Source organism: Squalius cephalus (genome assembly GCF_949319135.1).
Source record: "Squalius cephalus genome assembly, chromosome: 9".
Taxonomy (NCBI): domain Eukaryota; kingdom Metazoa; phylum Chordata; class Actinopteri; order Cypriniformes; family Leuciscidae; genus Squalius; species Squalius cephalus.
Window position 1 is genome coordinate 21,368,378 of NC_137130.1, and position 20,344 is coordinate 21,388,721.

The window sequence follows — 20,344 nt, forward strand, 5'->3', positions numbered from 1 at the left end:
AGAGAGAGTGAGCGCACGTTATTAATTCACATACTTTATACATGCGTATTCATCTCAGACAATTACATATTACAATGAAGGTTAGTGACTTATTGGATCTTGTTTGAGCATTTTGAGATTGTCGACATCAGCCAATAATAACTCTCAATTAACATCAAGTTTTTTTGCACATTCTGAGAAAATATTGCATAAAATGTGTTCACTTCAGTTAAATGTTCTCTTTTGGTGTTGTATTATGTATTCTACAGTTTAAATGTTTGGGGTAAGTAAGATAAAAAAGAAAAGAAAAATAAATTAATATATATTTTTTAGACATGGCCTGTTATAAACCAGTTGACTCACTTTAAGGAAATGTCGTGTGGCAATAAATAGGGGTGTGTCCTTTTCTTGTGTCTTGGCACACTGCTCAGCCAATGGGGACAGAGCCTCAAGACACAGCTGACTGATCTCTGAGCTCATCCTGCAGTGTGTGTTAAGGAAAAACACTAGACCATAGACACCACAATTCAACAAAAACTCTCAATGAAGTCAGTGAAATCCAACACAATACGCTCAGCAAGCACATACGTCATTAAATAACATGAAAACATAAGTGTAAACAGACTTTTTTCTGCATACACAAAAACAGCAAGGATACGAGGTCATGCCCAGCTCCAGGGAGCACATGAGACTTTTGAAGAGTTCCTCAGGCAGCTGAGGGATCTTCTCTGGGAAAATCTCACAGATGAAGGTGATGAGCTTATAATACTGGTTACACAGAGAGGGGAACTGGGTACAAGAGACAGATGGAGAGTGTTTCAGAACAGCAGTGCACCTTTTACTTCAAACATCTGAGTTTGCAATGAACATCTGACAGGTTGAAAGTCAAATTTTACCTTAAGCAAGTCCTGAGACATGAGGGGCAGCACAATATTCACTCCATACAGCACGACATCAGCAGCAGATACGGCCCGTCCAGCACCGGAACTCTGCTCCTGCCCGCGAAACACCTCATCTGCACACATAACACAGTTACTCTTCATCTCACACAAAGAGGCTCACGAGTTACAACGTGAGTAATGTGAATCGTGAATGAGCGCTCGTACCGGTGTCGCTAAAGTCAATGAACTCTTTGGACAGCAGGTTGGTGAGGAGCTCCATGATGAGCAGAAGGTCCTGGTACTGGTCCTCCTCTCCGGCCACATCTAGTCTCTTGCGCCCCAGATTGTTCTTAGAGTAAACCTGGAGCAGCGTCAAGCACACCTCGTACAATTTCATAGACTTAGTCTGTGGAGAAAGAGACAGGGTGTGTTCAAATTCATAAAAAAAAAACATATTTAGGATGTATAGCCATTGTACATAATGCAACGCAAATAGTGCATGTGGAAGAATACATCCAATGCAGGCGTGAATGTCTCACCTCCCCCAAGTAGCAGATTTGTTTGTGAGCCACTTCCACAAACACCTCTATGATGAGGTTGACCGTTTCTGGTGAGTTTCTGTAGACCTCCATGAGGCCGATGCAGCTGGACAGGAAGTCCATGAGGAAGCTGAAGAGAGACGCGACGTTGTCGATCTGCGTTGCTTCAGCTATGCCGCACAGAGCTTCCAGAGTGGCCACGATCTCCTGCTTCACGGCCTCCTCTTGACAGATCTGAGCGAAGTTCTCCTGGTTAATGAGGTTTAGGAAGCGCTGCTGGAGTGGATGCAGTACCTGCAGTGCAGAGACAGAAAGAGTAATGAGGCAACATTTCATAAACTCCTGCTTTATCTTGTGTTGATCTCATCAGCAATAATGCTTGGGCTTCCTTCAAAACATTTCTCTAGAATCATTTTTTTCTGACCTCAGCCCAGTATTGCTGTTTGGTATCAGAATCCATGTGAGCAAAGCCGCCCAGGACCAGAGCCTTCATCAGAGTCCGCTGGACTGTGCTGGATAGCATATGTAAGGGAGGACTGCGACTGGCAAACTGCTTAGCCAAGTTCCACCAATTCTCACACTGCACAACAATGTTCGCCCTGAAACGTGAGAGAGGAAAGTTAAGATAAAAAACACAGATATATAAGACAAACTTATATATCGTGTGAGCAGATTTTACTGAACAGCTTAAGGAATAGTTCACCCAGAAATCATGAATTACAGACCTGCATGACATTCAAATGTGTTGCATCGATATTATTGATGAGATGAGATGAGATATGTTAGACATGCCAAGTTTGAATATGCTCATACACTAGCGTTCAAAAGTTTGGGCTCAGTAAAATACTTTTATGCAGCAGAGATGCATTAAATTGATCAAAATTGAGAGTAAACGTATAACTTTACAAAAAAATTATTTCAAATAAATGCTGTACAGTTAAACTTTCTATCTATCAAAAAATCCTGTAATAAATGTATCAGTTTCCACAAAAAATATTTCAACATTTATAATAGGAAATGTTTCTTGAGCAGCAAATCAGCATATTAGAATGATTTCTGAAGGATCATGTGACACTGAAGACTGGAATATTGGAGTAAATGTATTCAAATAGAAAACAGTCATTTAATTTGTAATAGTATTTAACAATATTACGGTTTTACTGTATTTTTGATCAAATAAATGCAGCCTTAGCAAAACTTTTCAAAAACAAAAAATCTTGCAAACCCAAACCTTTGAACGGTAGTGCATTTGAATGAGATTAAAGAGAGACAATGGACTTTCTTATGGAAGAATTAGAATATAGTAAACGAGTCATATGTACTACACTCATGGTGTGTTTTTGTGCTTGACAATACCTAGTTACTATATGCTTTCATTTAATGGAAAAAAGCTGCATTCTTAAAGGGATAGTTCAACCAAAAATGAAAATTCTGTCATTAATTACTCGCCCTCATATTGTTCCAAATCCATAAGACCTTCGTTCATCTTCAGAACACAAATTAAGATATTTTTGATGAAATCCGAGAGCTTTCGGCCCCCCATAGACTGCAACGTTGTTACCAGTTTCAAGGCCCAGAAAGGTAGTAAAGACATCGTTAAAATAGTCCATGTGACTAAAGTGGTTCAACCTTAATGTTATGAAGAAACAACGTTTTGTGCTAAAAATAAAAGGATCAGAAAGCTGATTTCATCAAAAATATCTTAATTTGTGTTCTGAAGTTGAACCAAGGAATTATGGGTTTGGAACGACATGAGGGTGAGTAATTAATGACAGAATTAATTACCCTTAACAGTCTCTTTTGTTAATGGGTTTAGAATGACTTGAGTGTAAAACTATTCCTTCAATGCAATTACTTCAAACAAATTTGCATTGATACGCAGTGCAATTTATAGTTAATTTAAATTTACATTTATTCATGTATTATTTATGCAATCTTAAAGGGATACTTCAGGATTTAGCATTAAGCTTTGTATTAGTAGAAAACCTGTAGTATTTTCGAATTACCATGCTTTCCACCCTCATATCCCCCTGAGACAAGAGATTTATGTATTTTTGCAGAAATCGTCATTTTGCATCATCGGAGGATTTTCTGGCCAGAGGCTAAAGACTACAGCCAGTAGTAGGGGCTGTTCCGCATGTTTTCAGCCCGCCCATAGAGGGTTGGATCTCACTCACAGAATGTACACAGTGTCAGCCGTCTTTCTTGGAAGCTAAGCTAGCAGGCTCTTGTTCTGTGGAGAAAGCTGAATAGTAGGAGAAAGCTGAGTAAGTAGGGGTTTCCATCCTCCTTTTCTCGGACTTGTCCCGCGGGCAAGATCGTTCAAAATGTCCGGGATTCAGCTTTTGCGTTCTGCGGTCGCCATTCATTGTTTAAGTTACATGCACACCTTTTGTTTCAATCTAACTGAATTCATTCCGATTGGTGAATCTGAATGTAGTGTTTACATGAACGCTAAACAAGTGATCGGTTGATGTGCGTTTTACCATTGCTAAGAAAATTCCCGCTCCTCCGTGAGAGATGCGAGACCCGGCGCGTCTCAGTAATGACGCCACCGGGCTCGCGCCGTTCTCCCGCGGCCGTCAGCCTCGTCCTGCTCGCCACAGTGAACATGATGAAAGAATGGCGACTGTAGAACGCAAAAGCCGAATCCCGGACATTTTCGGCGATCTCTAAATCCCTGGCAAACTCATCACGTAGGCCAGCCTTGTTGTTTGTTTCCAACTGCGCTCCCTTACCGGTAGGCGTGGCCTCCTAAGGCAGCGAAGCAAGTGCATTCTGGGAGTTGTTGTCTTTCATCCACATAAGCCAAAAATACATTTTCTGGCTTTTCCCAGTCTAGGGAGCTCCAAATTGAAAAATTTCTTCACATTTCTTCTACTTAAATGACCTATTTTAAATACACATTCATCTTCCCAGAGGTGAAGTATCCCTTTAAGTTTAGAATTGACTTTAAGATGCAATGCCATAATTCCACCAGCAGGTGGGGCTCATTAAAAACATTTGGTCTTGTCTCAACTGAAGGTATACAGTATGAAGACATCAGCACAAACCACGGGCTCCCTTGAGCCTGTCAGTGAGCAGCTGTCCTGCAGAGCGTTTAGCTAATTAGACACATATTTAGCCCTCATACACATTACTCCATCAGGCAGACACAAACCTCTCTCTCTTCTCCACCAGAGTCACTAGCAGCTCCACAGTGTCATTAGCCAGCTCAGGCTCAGAGCTCCACACTGACAGATTATTGATCACTTTCTCCAACAGATATCCAACAATCCACTGCGCCCCCTCAGTGTCTGCTCCAAACGCTGTGCTGAGGGGCATGCTGATCTAAAGAAGAGAAGACAAAAGACAAACACACAGAAGAAGAGTCAGAAGACATAAAAAATGTCACATAAAAATGTCTAGGTTGTGTTCCAGGAATCTGTGTGTGATTTCTAAACAGATCCAAACAGAGATCCCAAAAGGCTTTATTCAGACATCGTGCCTGCTGTTTCCACACATCGATCGACCTCATTTTGGCAACTCACTTGGCCGTAGAGTTTCTCGTCCACCAGCAGGTATGTCTTGGCCCAGCGCCGAAGAAACCAGACAATGTCTTTGCCCATCTGAGGACTCAGGAGCCCAGTAAGACTCGCTCGCGTAGCCCGAGATTCCACCTCTGACGTTCTTAGCACCGCCGATAACAACCTGTGACAGAGAGACGGAGAAATGGAGGTGTAAATGTAGCTAAATATATGAGGCAATTTTCTGCCAGCAGAACAACCTGAAATAGAATGACAATCTGTTCTTTACAGGAAAATGAAGGGAGAAGAAAAACAAGTGTGAGAAATGGCAGAGAGGTTGGAATGGAGTTCATGGCGGTTCTGTCAAGATGCTTCGAGACTCAACAAAGGCCCACAATAACAAACGGTATCATTCCTTCACACCTCCACTGGTAAAGAAAGAGGACACAAGAAAGGGATTATAGCAGCTTACTATCCTGGAAGACCGATATCCCATGCTCCCCGTGAAGTGCAGCACCATTAAATGTTTCACATTGTTTGTGAAGATAAAACCCCACTGACATTTCAGAGCTGCGGGGTTGGTGCCTGTTATTGGGAAACACAATCCCTTGGCCCACTGTCTTTCCAAATCCTCTACAGTCTGCTCGCTTTCACCCACCCATCACCAGCCTACTGTCTCTCCAAATCCTTTGACCTCCACATCGCCCCCCATTCAAATTCTCCATCCCTCCCCTACCCATCAACTCTGCGTCCTTCCAATCTTTCAATCCTCACCTCTATCCCATTCCACAATTTTGGAATAACTCCATCCATTAAGACCAAATCAGATTACAGGCAGATTTTTACTGACAATACCACTAGGTCTCTATGAGACCCTACCAGTAACCACATAAACAGCTTCTACATCATTAAAATTACACTATTCATTAAATTCACAGGCTGTATCCCATTCCAATCAGATTAGAATCAGATCAAATATCTACTTGGAAATGCCAGGGGAAAAAACCCTGTGTGTGTTTAAGCATAACATGCCTCTTGATCCTTCCCCCTTCAATTTTTTTTAAATAAAATAAAAAAATACTTTATTATTATTATTAATATTATTATTATTAATAATAATAATAATAATAATAATAATAATATGTATTTACATAAAAAGTAAAAATTATATATATATATATATATATATATATATATATATATATATATATATATATATATATATATATATATATATATATACACACATATACATACACATATACATATACATATATATATAAAAATATATATAAAATTATAAATATATTATAATTTAATTTGTTTAATTATTTACATTTTCTATTTCTATACTTAACATATTATACAATTATATTTTTTATTGTTTTATTATTGATTTTAATATAGTTATTATTATTAAATAACAATAATAATACACAATTTTACATAAAACCAGCTTTTAACAACAAAGGTCCAAATAGACCTTGAAAAAATAAAATAAATCAATCAACTAGGAAATTGCTTCTGAACACACGCACGACTCCGGGCCCCTAGCGCTCCCCTCTGACCCTGGGCTCTGAGTGGCACCTGGCCTGGCTCTAATTGAATAATGTGTGGGGAGTGGTGTTGCAGGATTGGCTGGCGCCGGCGCAGGGGCCACTAAAGGGCTGCTGTGAGCGTGGCAGGCCTCTCTGGGCACGTGCCAGGGCATTCCCCGCTGGGCAAACGAACTGCAGATCAAACGGCCTGTGCTACAGCACGCCTGCTCCCTCCAGCAGCATTTCTGAGTAATAAACTTTAAACATGAGGAGGCTTAAATCACCAAGTCTTTGTTCCTGTAGACAGCAAAATCACCCAGCAAATCAGCAAAAGTTAATATGCTCGCTTGTTTTATGCTTGTTTCTTATTCTCACCAAGGCTGTATTTATTTGATCAAAAATAAATAATGGGCGGTAAAAAAATGGCGCAAATAACAGTAAATAAATGAGCGCAAATCTTAGTAAATGCTTGCATTTTCATTCAAATACTCTCCTCCCATAAATTTTGCATCCGAATGGAAAGCTCCTACAAATACATATGCAATAATGTCAGCCGCAAAAATAACCTTGTCCATGCCTTTTGAGCGCAAATTTTTCACTGCGTGTCTTTAGTAAGTCCTAACAGTAGTTTTTTAATGCCAAAAGAGCATTAAGCTGGCACAAGCTGTTAGTAAATCTGGCCCCTAGTCTATTATGAATCTCTGTGGCAAATGTATAAAAGAAGAGCAAAATAGATGAGTCTATAAGTGTAGCAAAGAGGAGGAAAAAGCTGACAATGTAGTATCATTATTATACCTCATCTACTCGATGAAATTATGATAAGCATCTATATTTAGAGGCAAATCACTCTACACACCTACTGTATGTTAATTTTTTCCATGGCATCTTCCTAAAAAATATGAAATTTGGCACACTTATAGGGTACATTATGAAAAGTCATTTGATCAAATATGGGGTCAGTCCCTCTAGAACCACTATCAAATTTCACAATAACCTTTGAACTTAATCTAGAAAGTTGATTCAAGTTTAACATGCAGTGATTAGTGATTTCCTCCAACTAGATTTTCGAAAAAATACTGTCAAACAACTCCTACAGCCTTCATTGGATTTACCCTAAATTTGGCAAATATCATCTTCATGGTTGTAAAAATTCAAATAAAAGCTTTTTGATAAATCAAACCACTCGCATATCATTTTCATTTGACATGAGGATGCCATACAAGAAGTGAGGGTGTATCTTAGTACAATGCAGTGCACAGAATCAGCTTGAAAGTGTTAAAAATAAGAAGAAAAAGGAAAACTTCTGAATAATATTGTCTGAAAAATTGGAATGAAAGGAATTCATAGCATGATTACCAACAAACCTGAATCTTCTTTTCAGAGTAATGACACACAGGCACACGTTTACTGTGAGGACTCTTTACCTGATAACGGAGTCTGTCCTGTTGCATCCTGGGATGGAGGTGGCCTTCTCTCCAGGAGAGCCGAGGAGCTGAAGTGTAGTGTTGATATCCACCTCAGTCGAGTGTTTGATAGAGTACTCCATCACTTCTGAAGGTATCAATGGTGTCTCACCCTGAGGGTCATCAGCCAAGAGGTAGCCTGTTAAAACACCATAAGACTTCAGAACAATGACAAAAAGCAAAAATAATGTCCATTTGTGACTGAAAACGAGTAAACGATGACAGAATGTTATTTTTTGGGTGAACTTATTCTCTTTGAGGATGACACGGACCTGACACTAATATGAGCCAATGAATGTCTTCATAAAGGTCATCTAGAACTTTCCGGTCCACTGTGCCTGGGTCTGCAGTTGCCATGAGGTGCTGTTGGTGTCTCTGGAGCTGCCCGTGAAGCCGTGTGACTCTGTCCTCCAACAAACTGAAGACAGAGGGGAAATGTAAGGCTCACAGTGGTTGTTTATTACAACAGTTTCTCTGAAGAGGAGTGTGTGTTTCTGTACCCTGTGAGAAGAGGTATACAGTGGTCTGCAGCAATGCGGCCCAACATGCCGATACTGGCCAGCTGATCTGAGAACAGCTCTCTGTCGTCCTCCTGTAGCTCGTTTATTTCTTCCTCTTCATGAGAAGCGACACCATTTGCAGTCTGAAAAGACATAGCGTATGACTAAAACCATGTGCTGGAGCGGCTGTGTTACTTTGGCAGAGGATTCTTTGAAGGAAAACAGTTTTAGACATTTGTTGTGCTTCATGCTTTTCCATTTTAATTAAGATGAAAAGCAAGCCAAAGTCAACAACAACAACAAAAAATTCTAAGAAAAGCAACAAATCACCAACAAATTGGAAAGCCAAAGACATTTTGGCAATGTTAACAGATGAGATTTAACATGGTGAGAAAGCTGTGTTTGGGTGTGAAAGTGAATAAACACAGTTGTTCTGACCAGGTTTCTCGTGCCGTCGGGAGCTGCGAGGTGACACTGGATGTAGGAGTTGAAGACTTGCACAGCGGGCTGGACGAAGCAGCCCCGGGGGAAGTGCTCGTCCTCCTGCACTAACGTCAGCCAGGACTCCAACAGCTTATCATATGCCTCCATGTACACCATGTCATCCTTATCCAGCTAGAGACAAAGAAACGGATGTGATTTCAATCATGTCACATGACACATCCCTTTTCTATATTCCAAGACCGTACGCCCCTCTCATAGAAAATTTTTAAATATTGAATCCAAATTTTTAAAGTGTATATATTATTGTTACCCTGATATTTAAAAGCTTGAATATGTTAAATAATATTATTTTTAACAGTACCTACTAAAATTTAAATTTATCAAAAGTAACAGTTAAGACATTTATGTTTCAAAAGATTTCTATATCAAATAAATGCTGTTTTTTTTTAGTTTAGAAATGTATCACAGTTTCAACAAAAACATTAAGCAGCACAACTGTTTTCAACTGATAATAATAAGAAATGTTTCTTGGCTTCTTGATTTCTGAAGGATCATGTGACACTGAAGACTGGGGTGATGACTGCTGAAAATTCAACTTTGCCATTCCAGGAATGAATTACATTTTAGAATATACTAAAAAAGAAAACAGTTATTTTAAATTGTAATGATATTTCACAATATTAATGTTTTGCTGTATTTGTAAATCAAACAAATGCAGCCTTGAGGAGCATAAGAGATTTAAAAATAATAATAAAAAAAATGATTCCAACCCAAACTTAATAAATCTTACGAAGAACCAAACCAACCCCAAACTAATAAAAACATGTGAAACTAAAGTGTCCAGCCCTAAAATATGGGTGTGAAAAAGTACACTCTGGTTTAATGGTTTTATTTTTCCTTTTAATACAACAAAAAGTCTGCTGCGACAGAGCAGTTCTCTATATAAAAAAGAATAACGAGTTTGACATTCACAGACCTCGGCTACTCTCTAAAGCAGTGGTTCTCAACCTTTTTTGGACCGGCGCCCCCTATCCATTTTCCAGGTCCCATACATTGTATTATTAATTATTTTTAACTATCTTGAAACGATCCAAGCAGCGTTTCGCGCTCAGATGTGACGGCGGAATTAATACATTACCAAAATGTGATTACAGAATACATTTAAATTATCCATCAAATTGTCATTTTCTCCTTACAGTCTTGCGAGTTAACAATAATGCCTGACCAGTAAATTACTTTGTGAACAAAGAAAACATTTTGGCATTAGGCATTGGCATTAGTTAATGCCTAAAAATGTAAAAGTTTTACCTTATAAATTAAATTAAATAAAATGAATTTTACAATTCATCGCCGTAGTGAATGGGAACATGATCTATTGAAAATATTTGAAAATATATAAGTGGTTCTTCAGTCAATACTTTTTTAATGGCTTGTCAACTTTCCATTCCTCCGCTGCGTGATTCTAGTCAGCGCTGGATTCTAGCCACCACTGGATTTGTTGTCAGCGCAAAACACATTTTTGAGCACGTGAATACTGATTCGTTGAGTCGTTGCAAAAGAAACGATACATAGCTTACATGTCGCATTAAACTGGCAGATTTTAGAATGTTGTAGGCAATTATTTTGCAAGTAATAACATGTTTAATCTTGTCTTGCCTGGATCTTTGGTGGAAACTTGTGAACACCCCCATTTCAAAAATCTTGCTTCCAACGCCCCCCGTTGTTCTCTGAACACCCCCGTTGAGAACCACTACTCTAAAGTGTGGTTGCAGTCTGTTGTGGCACAAATGCAGTACTCACCACCTCCTCCAGGGCGGCGCTGCGACCAAAGGAACATGTGAGCAGAGTGAGACAGTTAATGAAAGAAGCGAAGAGTTCGTTCGGGAGCGCTGTCAGAACGCTTCGGGGAAATGTGCTGATGAGGTTACTGATGATGCTGGAGATACCCACGGCCTCTGAATCTTCGATCTCAATCCTGTCAGAGGGTGAAAAAGACAGAACAATCATGTACTTACTTACAGTGGCAAGCCTGTCCCTTAAAGGGACATCCCACAACCAACTTCAATCAATGTTCTCTTATCTGGAAGAGTGAGATACAGCATGAGCCTGCATTGGTCCAGTGTAAACTGTGCAGATTTTCAGTTTCACTAAAAATCTTTGTCTATGAGCACAAATACCTCAGCTGCTATAAAGGGAGACTTGTGATTTCAACCACAACATTGACCTGCCGTTGTGCTGGCACACTACATGGATTCTGGGAACACAAGGGTTTTTTCCCTCAGAAAGAGCAGTCGAGGTCTGCCTTTTTTTACGCTCCCAACTGCGGCTCTAACCCATATCAGATGGATTTAAATTGTAAGCAGAAGAGTTCAATCACGGCAGATTGGCGGACCTGCCGCATGGTTTTCCGATGATGCAACTGGAAAAATGCTCCAGGAATAGGTGATTACAGAATGGCAGAGACAGAGAGAGGGAGGAGTGGGGAGAGAAAGACCCCGACTCACTACGCCTACTTGTTCTCAAATTCCAAACAGCAGTGTATGAGAGAATGTGTGTGTTATTTAAAGCTGCAGAGACATCAATCCATCTTTATAGACATAGCAGAGAATTTACAATGTGAGTACTTACACAGAACTATGCCAACAGTGTCAAAACTTAACTAATTTATCATTTTGAGCCCCAGAAAGGACTTAGGAGAAATCTTTCTCCATTTATGTTTCTTGAATAAACTACCCAAGTAAGTAAATAAAGTATTAATTTTATTCTATGAACATAAATGGAGAAAATAAATAAATAAGTAGTAGTAGTATTTTTATTTATTTAACCATGCACTTTAGGGACATTTTTGCCTCCACACTTTAAATATATGGGTTAGTAGTTTTGTAACTTGCCCTGGTAATTTTCTAACCCTGCTATTTGGTAGAATCTCCGTGTCAAGAACATGCCTGCGTCATATTTACCTCAAAAATCAAAAGAATGAAATGAAGTACAATTTTTAAGATCATTAAGATGTTTTGCATTGCTGTATCCTAAAATAATAACACACAATATAATTTATTTTATGGATTAAAATGATTGTGGGATGAAATGTGTCCTAGACATGTTTTCATATATACATTAGACAACTACTATGCAGTGATCTTACAATTCAAAAGAATACATTTGTGAATAGCAAGCACATCAAGCACACAGTGCAGCACGTGACTGAAGGTCTCAGAGAAACGCACCCATTGATCATGTTGAGCAATCCCTCCACCAGGTGGGCCAGGTAGGTCACCTGAGCGTTCTCATCGGGGAAGATGGGGCCATGCATGGAGGCCAGCTGGGCCAGGCACTGAAGGGAATCCTGCGCCATGTCCGAGTCCTCTCTGATCTTCCTGTGCACCTACAAGACAGAGAAAACAAGAGAGAGACGGGCTGAAACACGTGCCATTTCCTGACTCATTACGCTGACGTAAACCAATCCTATTTTCAAAAACCCCATAAAAGGAGCATGTCTGGTATCAGATCATCCCTTCATCTTTTTAAAACTGATTTTCCTATCAACTCAGAGTAGATTGCAATGTCTTCATTGACTAACTGATACAGACCACACAAAGATCAAGACATCCTACAACGGACCAAACGATACACTCTCAAAACCGACATCAATGCAGCTCACCAACAGACTGAAAACCTTCTCCTCAGGAGACATGATATATCATATTATAATGAGCGTATAAAAGAGAGAATAGAAGCAGTGGAGGTCGGAGAGAATGTATAAGTGACCGTAGGTATATTCTACAGTGTTAAAACCAGACAGGCCCCCTCAAAGAGTCCAGGAGGAACTGCAGACCGGCCCATGGGCAGCTGACAAAACACACGGGCTGGGGAGCTCACACAGTCTCTCTGAATCACAGAGAAAAGCCTCTCTCATTGACATATAAAAACATACTTTCTCTCTCTCTCTCCTCTTTTTCTTCTGCTCTCTCTTACGCACAGATACGCAGGTCTGTCTTCGATTTCTCATCTCACGCAAGTCTCTGAAACCTGCTCAGTGGAATAATGAACAGAGGAAAATTGTGGAATAGCCCTCACCTTCGCCAACGGCAAAACTATAGCTTCTTGCCACGGACAAAAACACCTGGCCGCCTCAACCCAAGCCAATCAATCAGATCGGCTTCTCAAACACCAATCCAGTCCGAGGGGTTCACGAGGACGAGCGGCATAAAGCGAGAGCTACATGGTCAAAGAGACGGCTAACGTTTCTGAGCGGACTGACTCAAGTCTCCTGCACATATGGTTGTTTGGCACACTCCTTTGCTCTTTTTCTTTCCTAAATCCCTGGAATCTTACTCTCGCTCGTCTGTTCGCCAGACGTTCTGGTGGAGATGCTGTGCGAAGAGGTGCACAGAGTCGGATGGAGCCCTCTGAATGATCTGGTAGAATGTGGATGAACCAAAAGTGGCATTTCCTCAACACATACCACCTCCTACAGATACACAGATGAACATCAGCCACTGGGCAAAGTGCTAACGCTAACACACCATAGCACAGCCCTGTCTGCTAGAGCGGTGTGAAATCATCCTCTGAGCTGAAGAAAAGAGAGAGAGAGAGAGAGAGAGAGAGAGAGAGAGAGAGAGAGAGAGAGAGAGAGAGAGAGAGAGAGAGAGAGAGAGAGAAGGGGTGTGTGTGTGTGTGGGGGTCGGGGGGGGTGCGGATGACAGAGAGAACTGGATAGGGAAAGAGGGAATGAGAGAAGAAAGAAAAGAGTACAAGGCCAACGCTTTGCGAGCAGCATGCTCTGTAAAAACAGCTGCGCTAAAGAACATCCACGCCATGTAAACTATGCCAATCGCCTTGAGTCAGACTATAGTTAGAGTCTGGGAGGGGGCGTCTAAATCAAAACAAGACAAGGTAGCTCTCCGAAATGAATGCGAGAGAGAAAAGAGGCAGGGAGACCTATTAATAGAGAAAAGACAAAGCCTTGTGTCTGTCCACGGGGAGGATTAGACCCTCTCCTGCTTTCTATTCTCACCGCTCATTTCTCCAGCCGCATTCAGCGTGTTCAGATCCTGTTACAAAATCAGAGGCTACAATCAATCACCTTACGACAGCGTTATACTCAAAGTGCCATAACAAGCCCTGATTGTGTTTATACCATAAACAAACCACGCACATGCTCTGAGTCAGAATCTGATCTCAGCTTTTAAAACTCTTTGCCTAGCGCTAAACACATGTGGGTGAATCTCATGAAACTTGTCAAGAAAAAAAAAAAATGTGCAGCCCAAAATAAACTATAAAAGAATGTGTACTAAATAAATAAATATAAATCAAAATACAATAAATAGAAAGAAACTGATATTTATTTTTTTCAATTGTGACACTCTCAAATGAATAAATAGTTTAATTAATTAAACATTAAAAACAAAATCAAATCTTTATATTAAATCATTTTTGAAATACAGTATTTACAATAAAAAGATTACTATCATTTTGCATCTCAAAAAAAGAATTTATAAAACAAAGATTATATAATATATAAATAATTGTTTAAATGTACAATTTGTAAATATTGTAATGAGAATCACTACTGAGAATAACGGGAATTATTCTTAAAAAAAAAAGTCAAATGTCTGCACTGTAATGAGAATTTTGTGGAAATGTGCACAATGTCACAACACAAAAATCTCAAGGGTCCTAAATTATGCTTCATTTTTTGGTAAAACAATATATTTTTTCCTTCTTTTAAAAAAAAAACATGTGACAGAGACATGTTTTTCTGAGTTTCACCCATTTTATGGATGCATAAAAATGTGACTGTTACTAAATGAGTGAGTGCATGTGAAGACAGAGGGTGTAAGAACAAACCTAAACTAAAACCACAAACAAAAACACCCTTCAGTCGGTTTGGCTGGTAGGAAAATGTTAGCGCAGCTATGGCTTTATTAGGTGCAAAGAGAAAATGAGATTTATTTTAAGTTATGCTTCATTTTCTCTCCTCTGCAAATTTCCAAACTTCTGAGACGCAATCAAAGAGGCAGAGATGGAGACCTCTCCTCGGACCACCTGAGGGAGGATTTGAGGCTGTTAACAGGGGCTTTGAATCCAGGGTTCAGAGTCTAATCCTGCAGCTCATCTCTTGTCACCTCTGACCCCAGCAGCGCGTGTCTGGACGCCCCCTCGTCTGTTCAGGGCACAGCTGAGAAGTGAGGACCAACAGCTGACGGGCCAGCATACACACACAAACACTGCTGACAGGCTGACACACGCACACTCACCCTCCCCTTCAATAATTCACCCTTACGCACATAGATCCCCCTGCATGGGCGTAGAAAAACAACAAGCGCACCACACACAGCTACAAGGAGACTCGTAAAGACACACAGAGGGTGTGACAGCTGACCACTCTTCATCCTTTAACAAAAACATTCCCCCCCACTCACTGTAAATACCACTAAATATCGTATGGCCCAAACAACACTCGAGAGACCAGCACAAAACCACTGAACATCATGCTCAGCGCCAAAGAGACTTCACTGAACTCTCATTCAATACCAAACTTATTTTGCATTCTATAAGAGTCATGGTCTAAACACTAACACGTGTTCTGAAACATTGGGCTGTGGTGCTGTGAATGTTCGAATCTGGCTCGCAATTTTTCCAGGTCTTGTTCACCTCTCCATCTTCACCTATTCTATATTGTGCTGTCAATAAAAGTGTCAAGAAGCCAATATTAGCACTACCATTTAAAAGTTTGGAATTGTACATTTTTTGTGTTTTTGAAAGAAGTCTCTTATGCTCACCAAGGCTGCATTTATTTGATCAAATATACAATACAAACAGTAATATTGTAAAATATTATTACAAAACCTATTTTCTATTTTAATATTTTGAAATGTAATGTATTCCTGTGATGGCAAAGCTGAATTTTCAGCATCATTACTCCAGTCTTCAGTGTCACATGATCATTCAGAAATCAGTATAAGAAGATTTGTTGTTCAAGAAACTTATCTTATGATCAATGTTGTGCTGCTTAATATTATTGAGCAAAACCAGTTACACTTTATTTTAAGGTGTCATTGTTACATTGTAATTATATATTTAAGTACTGAGTAATATTAAGCAACTACATGTACTTACTATAGGGTTAGGTTAGGATTAGGTTGAGGGTTAGTTGCATGTAATTATGCATTATTTACCGTTATTACTATGGTAAGTACATGTAACATATGTAACAAGGACACTATAAAATAAAGTGTTAATGCAAAACCTTAATTCTTTTCAGGATTCGTTGAAAGTTCAAAAGAACAGCATTCTTTTTGACATAGAAATATTTTGTACCCTCATAATGTCTTTCTTTACTTTTACTTCTGATCATTTTAATGCATCATTAATTTAACGTTTTTAGCAGTGCACATAAGTATTGGATGTTTTCATATTTTACAACACTGATCCACACACAATTTAAAATCGCTTTTTGACAACAGTAACATACTTTAATGTCAAAGTTAAATATAAATAGGCAGAATACTGATTCACTTTCCTTAGTTCTTGATAACAGTATATTTATACATCAAATTAAACCACATGTGGTTTTATGTTTGTTATATTAAAACAGTTAAATTCTTAATCAAATAAAAAATGTTGGATTTCAATTTTTTATTCTTTATATTTTAGATGACAATCAAGTATACTAAAGGAAATAAAAATAAATGTAATGCGCAAATAAATTACATCCATTTTAGAATCCAACATACACGTGAAAAATCAAGCATATATATCTGGTATTTCAGTACGCTTCAAACCCATAACAGCAAATCCCATAAAAGACAAATGAGACACTTATGTTTGAACAGCCCTTGACCTCCAGGTCAACAGACTGACCCTGTTAAGACGGGTGCACAGTTTGTCGCCAGTTTACAGATTGCAGCCTCCTCTCAGAAAAAGCATGAATGATGGAGCAGCATATTGGCACCTTGTAGACTCATTCCTGAGCAGCAGAGTGAAGGAAAGTAACATCTAATCAGGCTGTAGAAACCACCCAAGACTGATGGTGGAAAGTAGAGCATTATTTGGCAGCAGATGCCTCAGGGAAACCGTGCAATGGTAATGGAGTAAGAGCGGAACGCTATTTGGCATGTGCATCACTGATGCCGAGGGTAACCTGACGGAATTGTTCCACACATCACGACCGGAGTCTCACAGGCATTAGTTCTGTGAGATGTAATGACCCATTAGACTGAATGTATAATGACTTGAAGGTGTACCGTGCAGAATGCATGCATAGCACATGATCTTCTGAAGATAATAGTTTCAAATGTATGCTGCTTTAATACAGAGCACAAAGAAAGGAATTATTTCATTCAGCAGATCAAACATGCAAATGAAATGGGTAATTGGGGAATACTAAACAATATTGACAAAAAAACAAAACATTCACTGCTCTTGACTGGTAACGTTAATCAGCCATCTAAAACTGAACAGTTACATCAAAAAGAAACTATGGATAATGAAGTTAAATATTGGTCAGATTTGCTACTTAGTATAATTCTAACAGCACTGGATCAGTATTCATGCATATCTAAATAACATTTCAGTGGAGAAATACAATTATTTATTACCTTATTACGTCACATTTTTCCTTGTAATGGTGTCATTATTGCCGTGAGCAACTCACACAAACATAATAGTTGGAAAATGGTTTGCCCTGGGACAGTTGTGTCACCAACAGATTCGGTTTCAGATGAAGAGCGCAAATTCACATGTATACGCAAGTGCTGAAAGTCATTATATATACTGCACCATACACCCTACCAATGAAAAGTTTGGGGTCAATAAAGGTTTTTATTTTAAAGAAATTAATTTTATTTAGCAAGGATGCATTAAATTGATCAAAAGTAACAGTAAATATATTAATGTTACAAAACATTTCTATTTCAAATAAATGCTGTTCTTTTGAACTTTCTAATCAAAGAAACAAAAAACATTTTATCATGGTTTCCACACATTTAGTTTTCAATTTGAATATTATATCCCAATATTATTATTATTTAATTTTTTTTGGTGAGCATAACAGACTTCAAAAACATTAAAAGATCTTACTGAGCCAAAACTTTTATTGTAATAGACAGATAGATTTTATTTTAATAGATACACACAACTATATACTAAAATAAAAACATGTGATTTTTTGTGTGTGCATATTTTTACTTTACATTTTTTCCCCCTCAAATCTTCACACAGACTGGACTGTGTCTTTGACCCGTTTCTAAGGCAACATGATAATGAGCGTTTACTCACCACAAAAAAAAAAACTGCAGCTCATTTAAATATAAATGTGCCTTTACATCTGCTAAATATCGATCATTTAATACTGTCTGCTGCCGTGTCATATGGTCACAACATCAGCGGTTAAAGACAATTATTTGAAAGAAAATAAAAGCAGGAAGAGAGAACATGAGCAATAAACGATGAGAGAATGCAGGTAATGAATGAGCAATGACATGATAAGAAAAGAGGAAAAAAAAAAGGTGTAAAAAAAAAAAATACAGGTGGTACTCACAGTGAAGAAAAGGTCCATTACTCTGTGGTCTAGAAGAGTTTCCCTCCAGGAATCGGTTGGCTTGAGCATGACATTCTGAGTCGCTTCGAACATGGCAATGTAGTGCCTCCCCAGTGACACCTCAGTTAAGGACAGAACAGACCTTTCAAAGACCCTTGTATTTCTGTCACTTCTTTCTGGCTGTTCCTCCTGGTCTACACTAAGAGGAGTACGGAAAACTGATGCAGAGAATTTCCCAGCGGCTGTTTTCTACAGCTCTTTCTCTATCGCGCTTCTACAGCGGCACCGTTCCTACTGTTCAATCGTGCTGTCCCCTCCCACTAAATGTTTACCTCAAAATCTCCCCCTTTCCATATGTAGCCCACTGGGAAAAGTGATGGGGGGGGGAGAAACGACAAAATGAGAGGAGGAGAAAGAGAAAAGGCTCCCACAGGAATGTCTGATCAAAGCCAGTTACCGGCAAAGGCCACGCATTCCTCTGGGCCGGACCCACAGTCACTCCCAGCAGACAAATGCAAGTGCTCTCTCACTCACACGCACGCACACACACACACACACACACACACACACACTACAGTTTCTGCTCATGCCCGCCATATACATAGCTAAATCTAAATCAACATGCACCTATGCTAAATTCTCCTGCTAGATCCTAATCATGTTGTTAACAACATGTATTCATTACTTCAATGAGCTCATTGTTTCTGCCTTAAATTAATGCATTGTTAGCTAACTGCGTGATTTGTACATGTACATTTCTGAAATCCATACCTCAGACACAGTCACCTCTGACAACAGATCATCCTAAATTGTAATGTAGACATGCATTTTCTGTAAAGCTGCTTTGAAACTATATGTATTTTGAAAAGCGCTATTCAAATAAATGTGAATTGAATATATCACTGCAAATATCAAAGCAAATTATCTTACACCACACAAACACATGGCGACTCACCTATGAATTCACTATGCAAACACAAGGAAGTGCCAGGTGTTTGACTAGTGTGCTGGAGTGCGTTACATCCCTTCTGCCCGAGTCCGTCCTGAGCAGACCTGACTTTATGGCCTCTTAAAAATAGAAAAAGGAGAACTCTGTGTGACCCGTGCTGAGGAGAGAATGGGCCTCAAGAGAGAGCGGCTGGAGCTTGTGTGCTGACCACCAGCGGGCTGATAGCAGCCTGCCACATGAGCGCAGGAGGGAGAAACTGACTGACGGAGGGACGCCAACGAGCACTGACGGGGGATAAACCAGCCGGTCATTTAATGTCACTTGGAGCTATTGCTGGAAAAGTGTGCGAGCGTATGAAAAACAGGGAGGGTGACTAAAGATATGACCTCCTGAAACCCAAGCCTGGCTTACTCATAAACGCACATGACTCGTTTCCACCAGTCCTCATCCCAGCTGCTGAAGACACGAAACACATGACGACCTCAACCAGAGATGTGCAAAACTACATGTCAGGAATCAACTAGCCAGAGGTCATGACCACAAGGATGAGTCTCTCAGGGGGCATTCACAAAGGACATGTTATAGTGTTCAAACACAGCTAGACTTGGCTGAAGAAAATACCACAAAAGGCAGCAGTCTCAAGATGTGTTTTTAAAAGTTGAACTATTGTAAACTTGACACAACGAATGAAAAACACTCATGGTGTAAGATGCTGAGAAAACAGCACGAGATGTGATGCAACAGCCAAAGACGCATTCTTGCATGTGTATATCCAGAAACTTATAACATAACTCTTAACATGCATACATACATATACATATATATATATATTTAGCACAGAGTGCAAAGCCCTTTCAATATGGTAAATGTTTATCCTACATATCTGTTAAATGTCCTCTACTGTTCAAGTTTGAGGTCAGTAAGAAGTCTCTTATGCTAACAAATGCTGCATTTATTTGATAAAATAGTAATACTGTGAAATATTATTATAATTTTAAATA

At 39.3% G+C, this 20,344-nt stretch overlaps 1 protein-coding gene across 1 annotated transcript in view; it reads right to left on the reverse strand.

The window, feature by feature from the left end:
- The window catches only part of xpo4 (exportin 4), a 36,824-nt gene that overhangs the window by 1,584 nt on the left and 14,896 nt on the right, over positions 1 to 20,344 (reverse strand). Inside the window, exons 7-21 of the mRNA XM_079880835.1 lie at positions 18,395 to 18,507; positions 12,078 to 12,235; positions 10,651 to 10,825; positions 8,845 to 9,021; positions 8,407 to 8,549; positions 8,179 to 8,324; positions 7,868 to 8,045; positions 4,930 to 5,089; positions 4,560 to 4,729; positions 1,824 to 1,998; positions 1,400 to 1,693; positions 1,086 to 1,266; positions 876 to 994; positions 638 to 768; positions 343 to 460 (exon numbers count right to left, since the gene is read on the reverse strand). Of these exons, the coding sequence (XP_079736961.1) occupies positions 343 to 460; positions 638 to 768; positions 876 to 994; positions 1,086 to 1,266; positions 1,400 to 1,693; positions 1,824 to 1,998; positions 4,560 to 4,729; positions 4,930 to 5,089; positions 7,868 to 8,045; positions 8,179 to 8,324; positions 8,407 to 8,549; positions 8,845 to 9,021; positions 10,651 to 10,825; positions 12,078 to 12,235; positions 18,395 to 18,507 (2,438 nt within the window). The remainder of the gene's footprint in view (positions 1 to 342; positions 461 to 637; positions 769 to 875; positions 995 to 1,085; positions 1,267 to 1,399; positions 1,694 to 1,823; positions 1,999 to 4,559; positions 4,730 to 4,929; positions 5,090 to 7,867; positions 8,046 to 8,178; positions 8,325 to 8,406; positions 8,550 to 8,844; positions 9,022 to 10,650; positions 10,826 to 12,077; positions 12,236 to 18,394; positions 18,508 to 20,344) is intronic.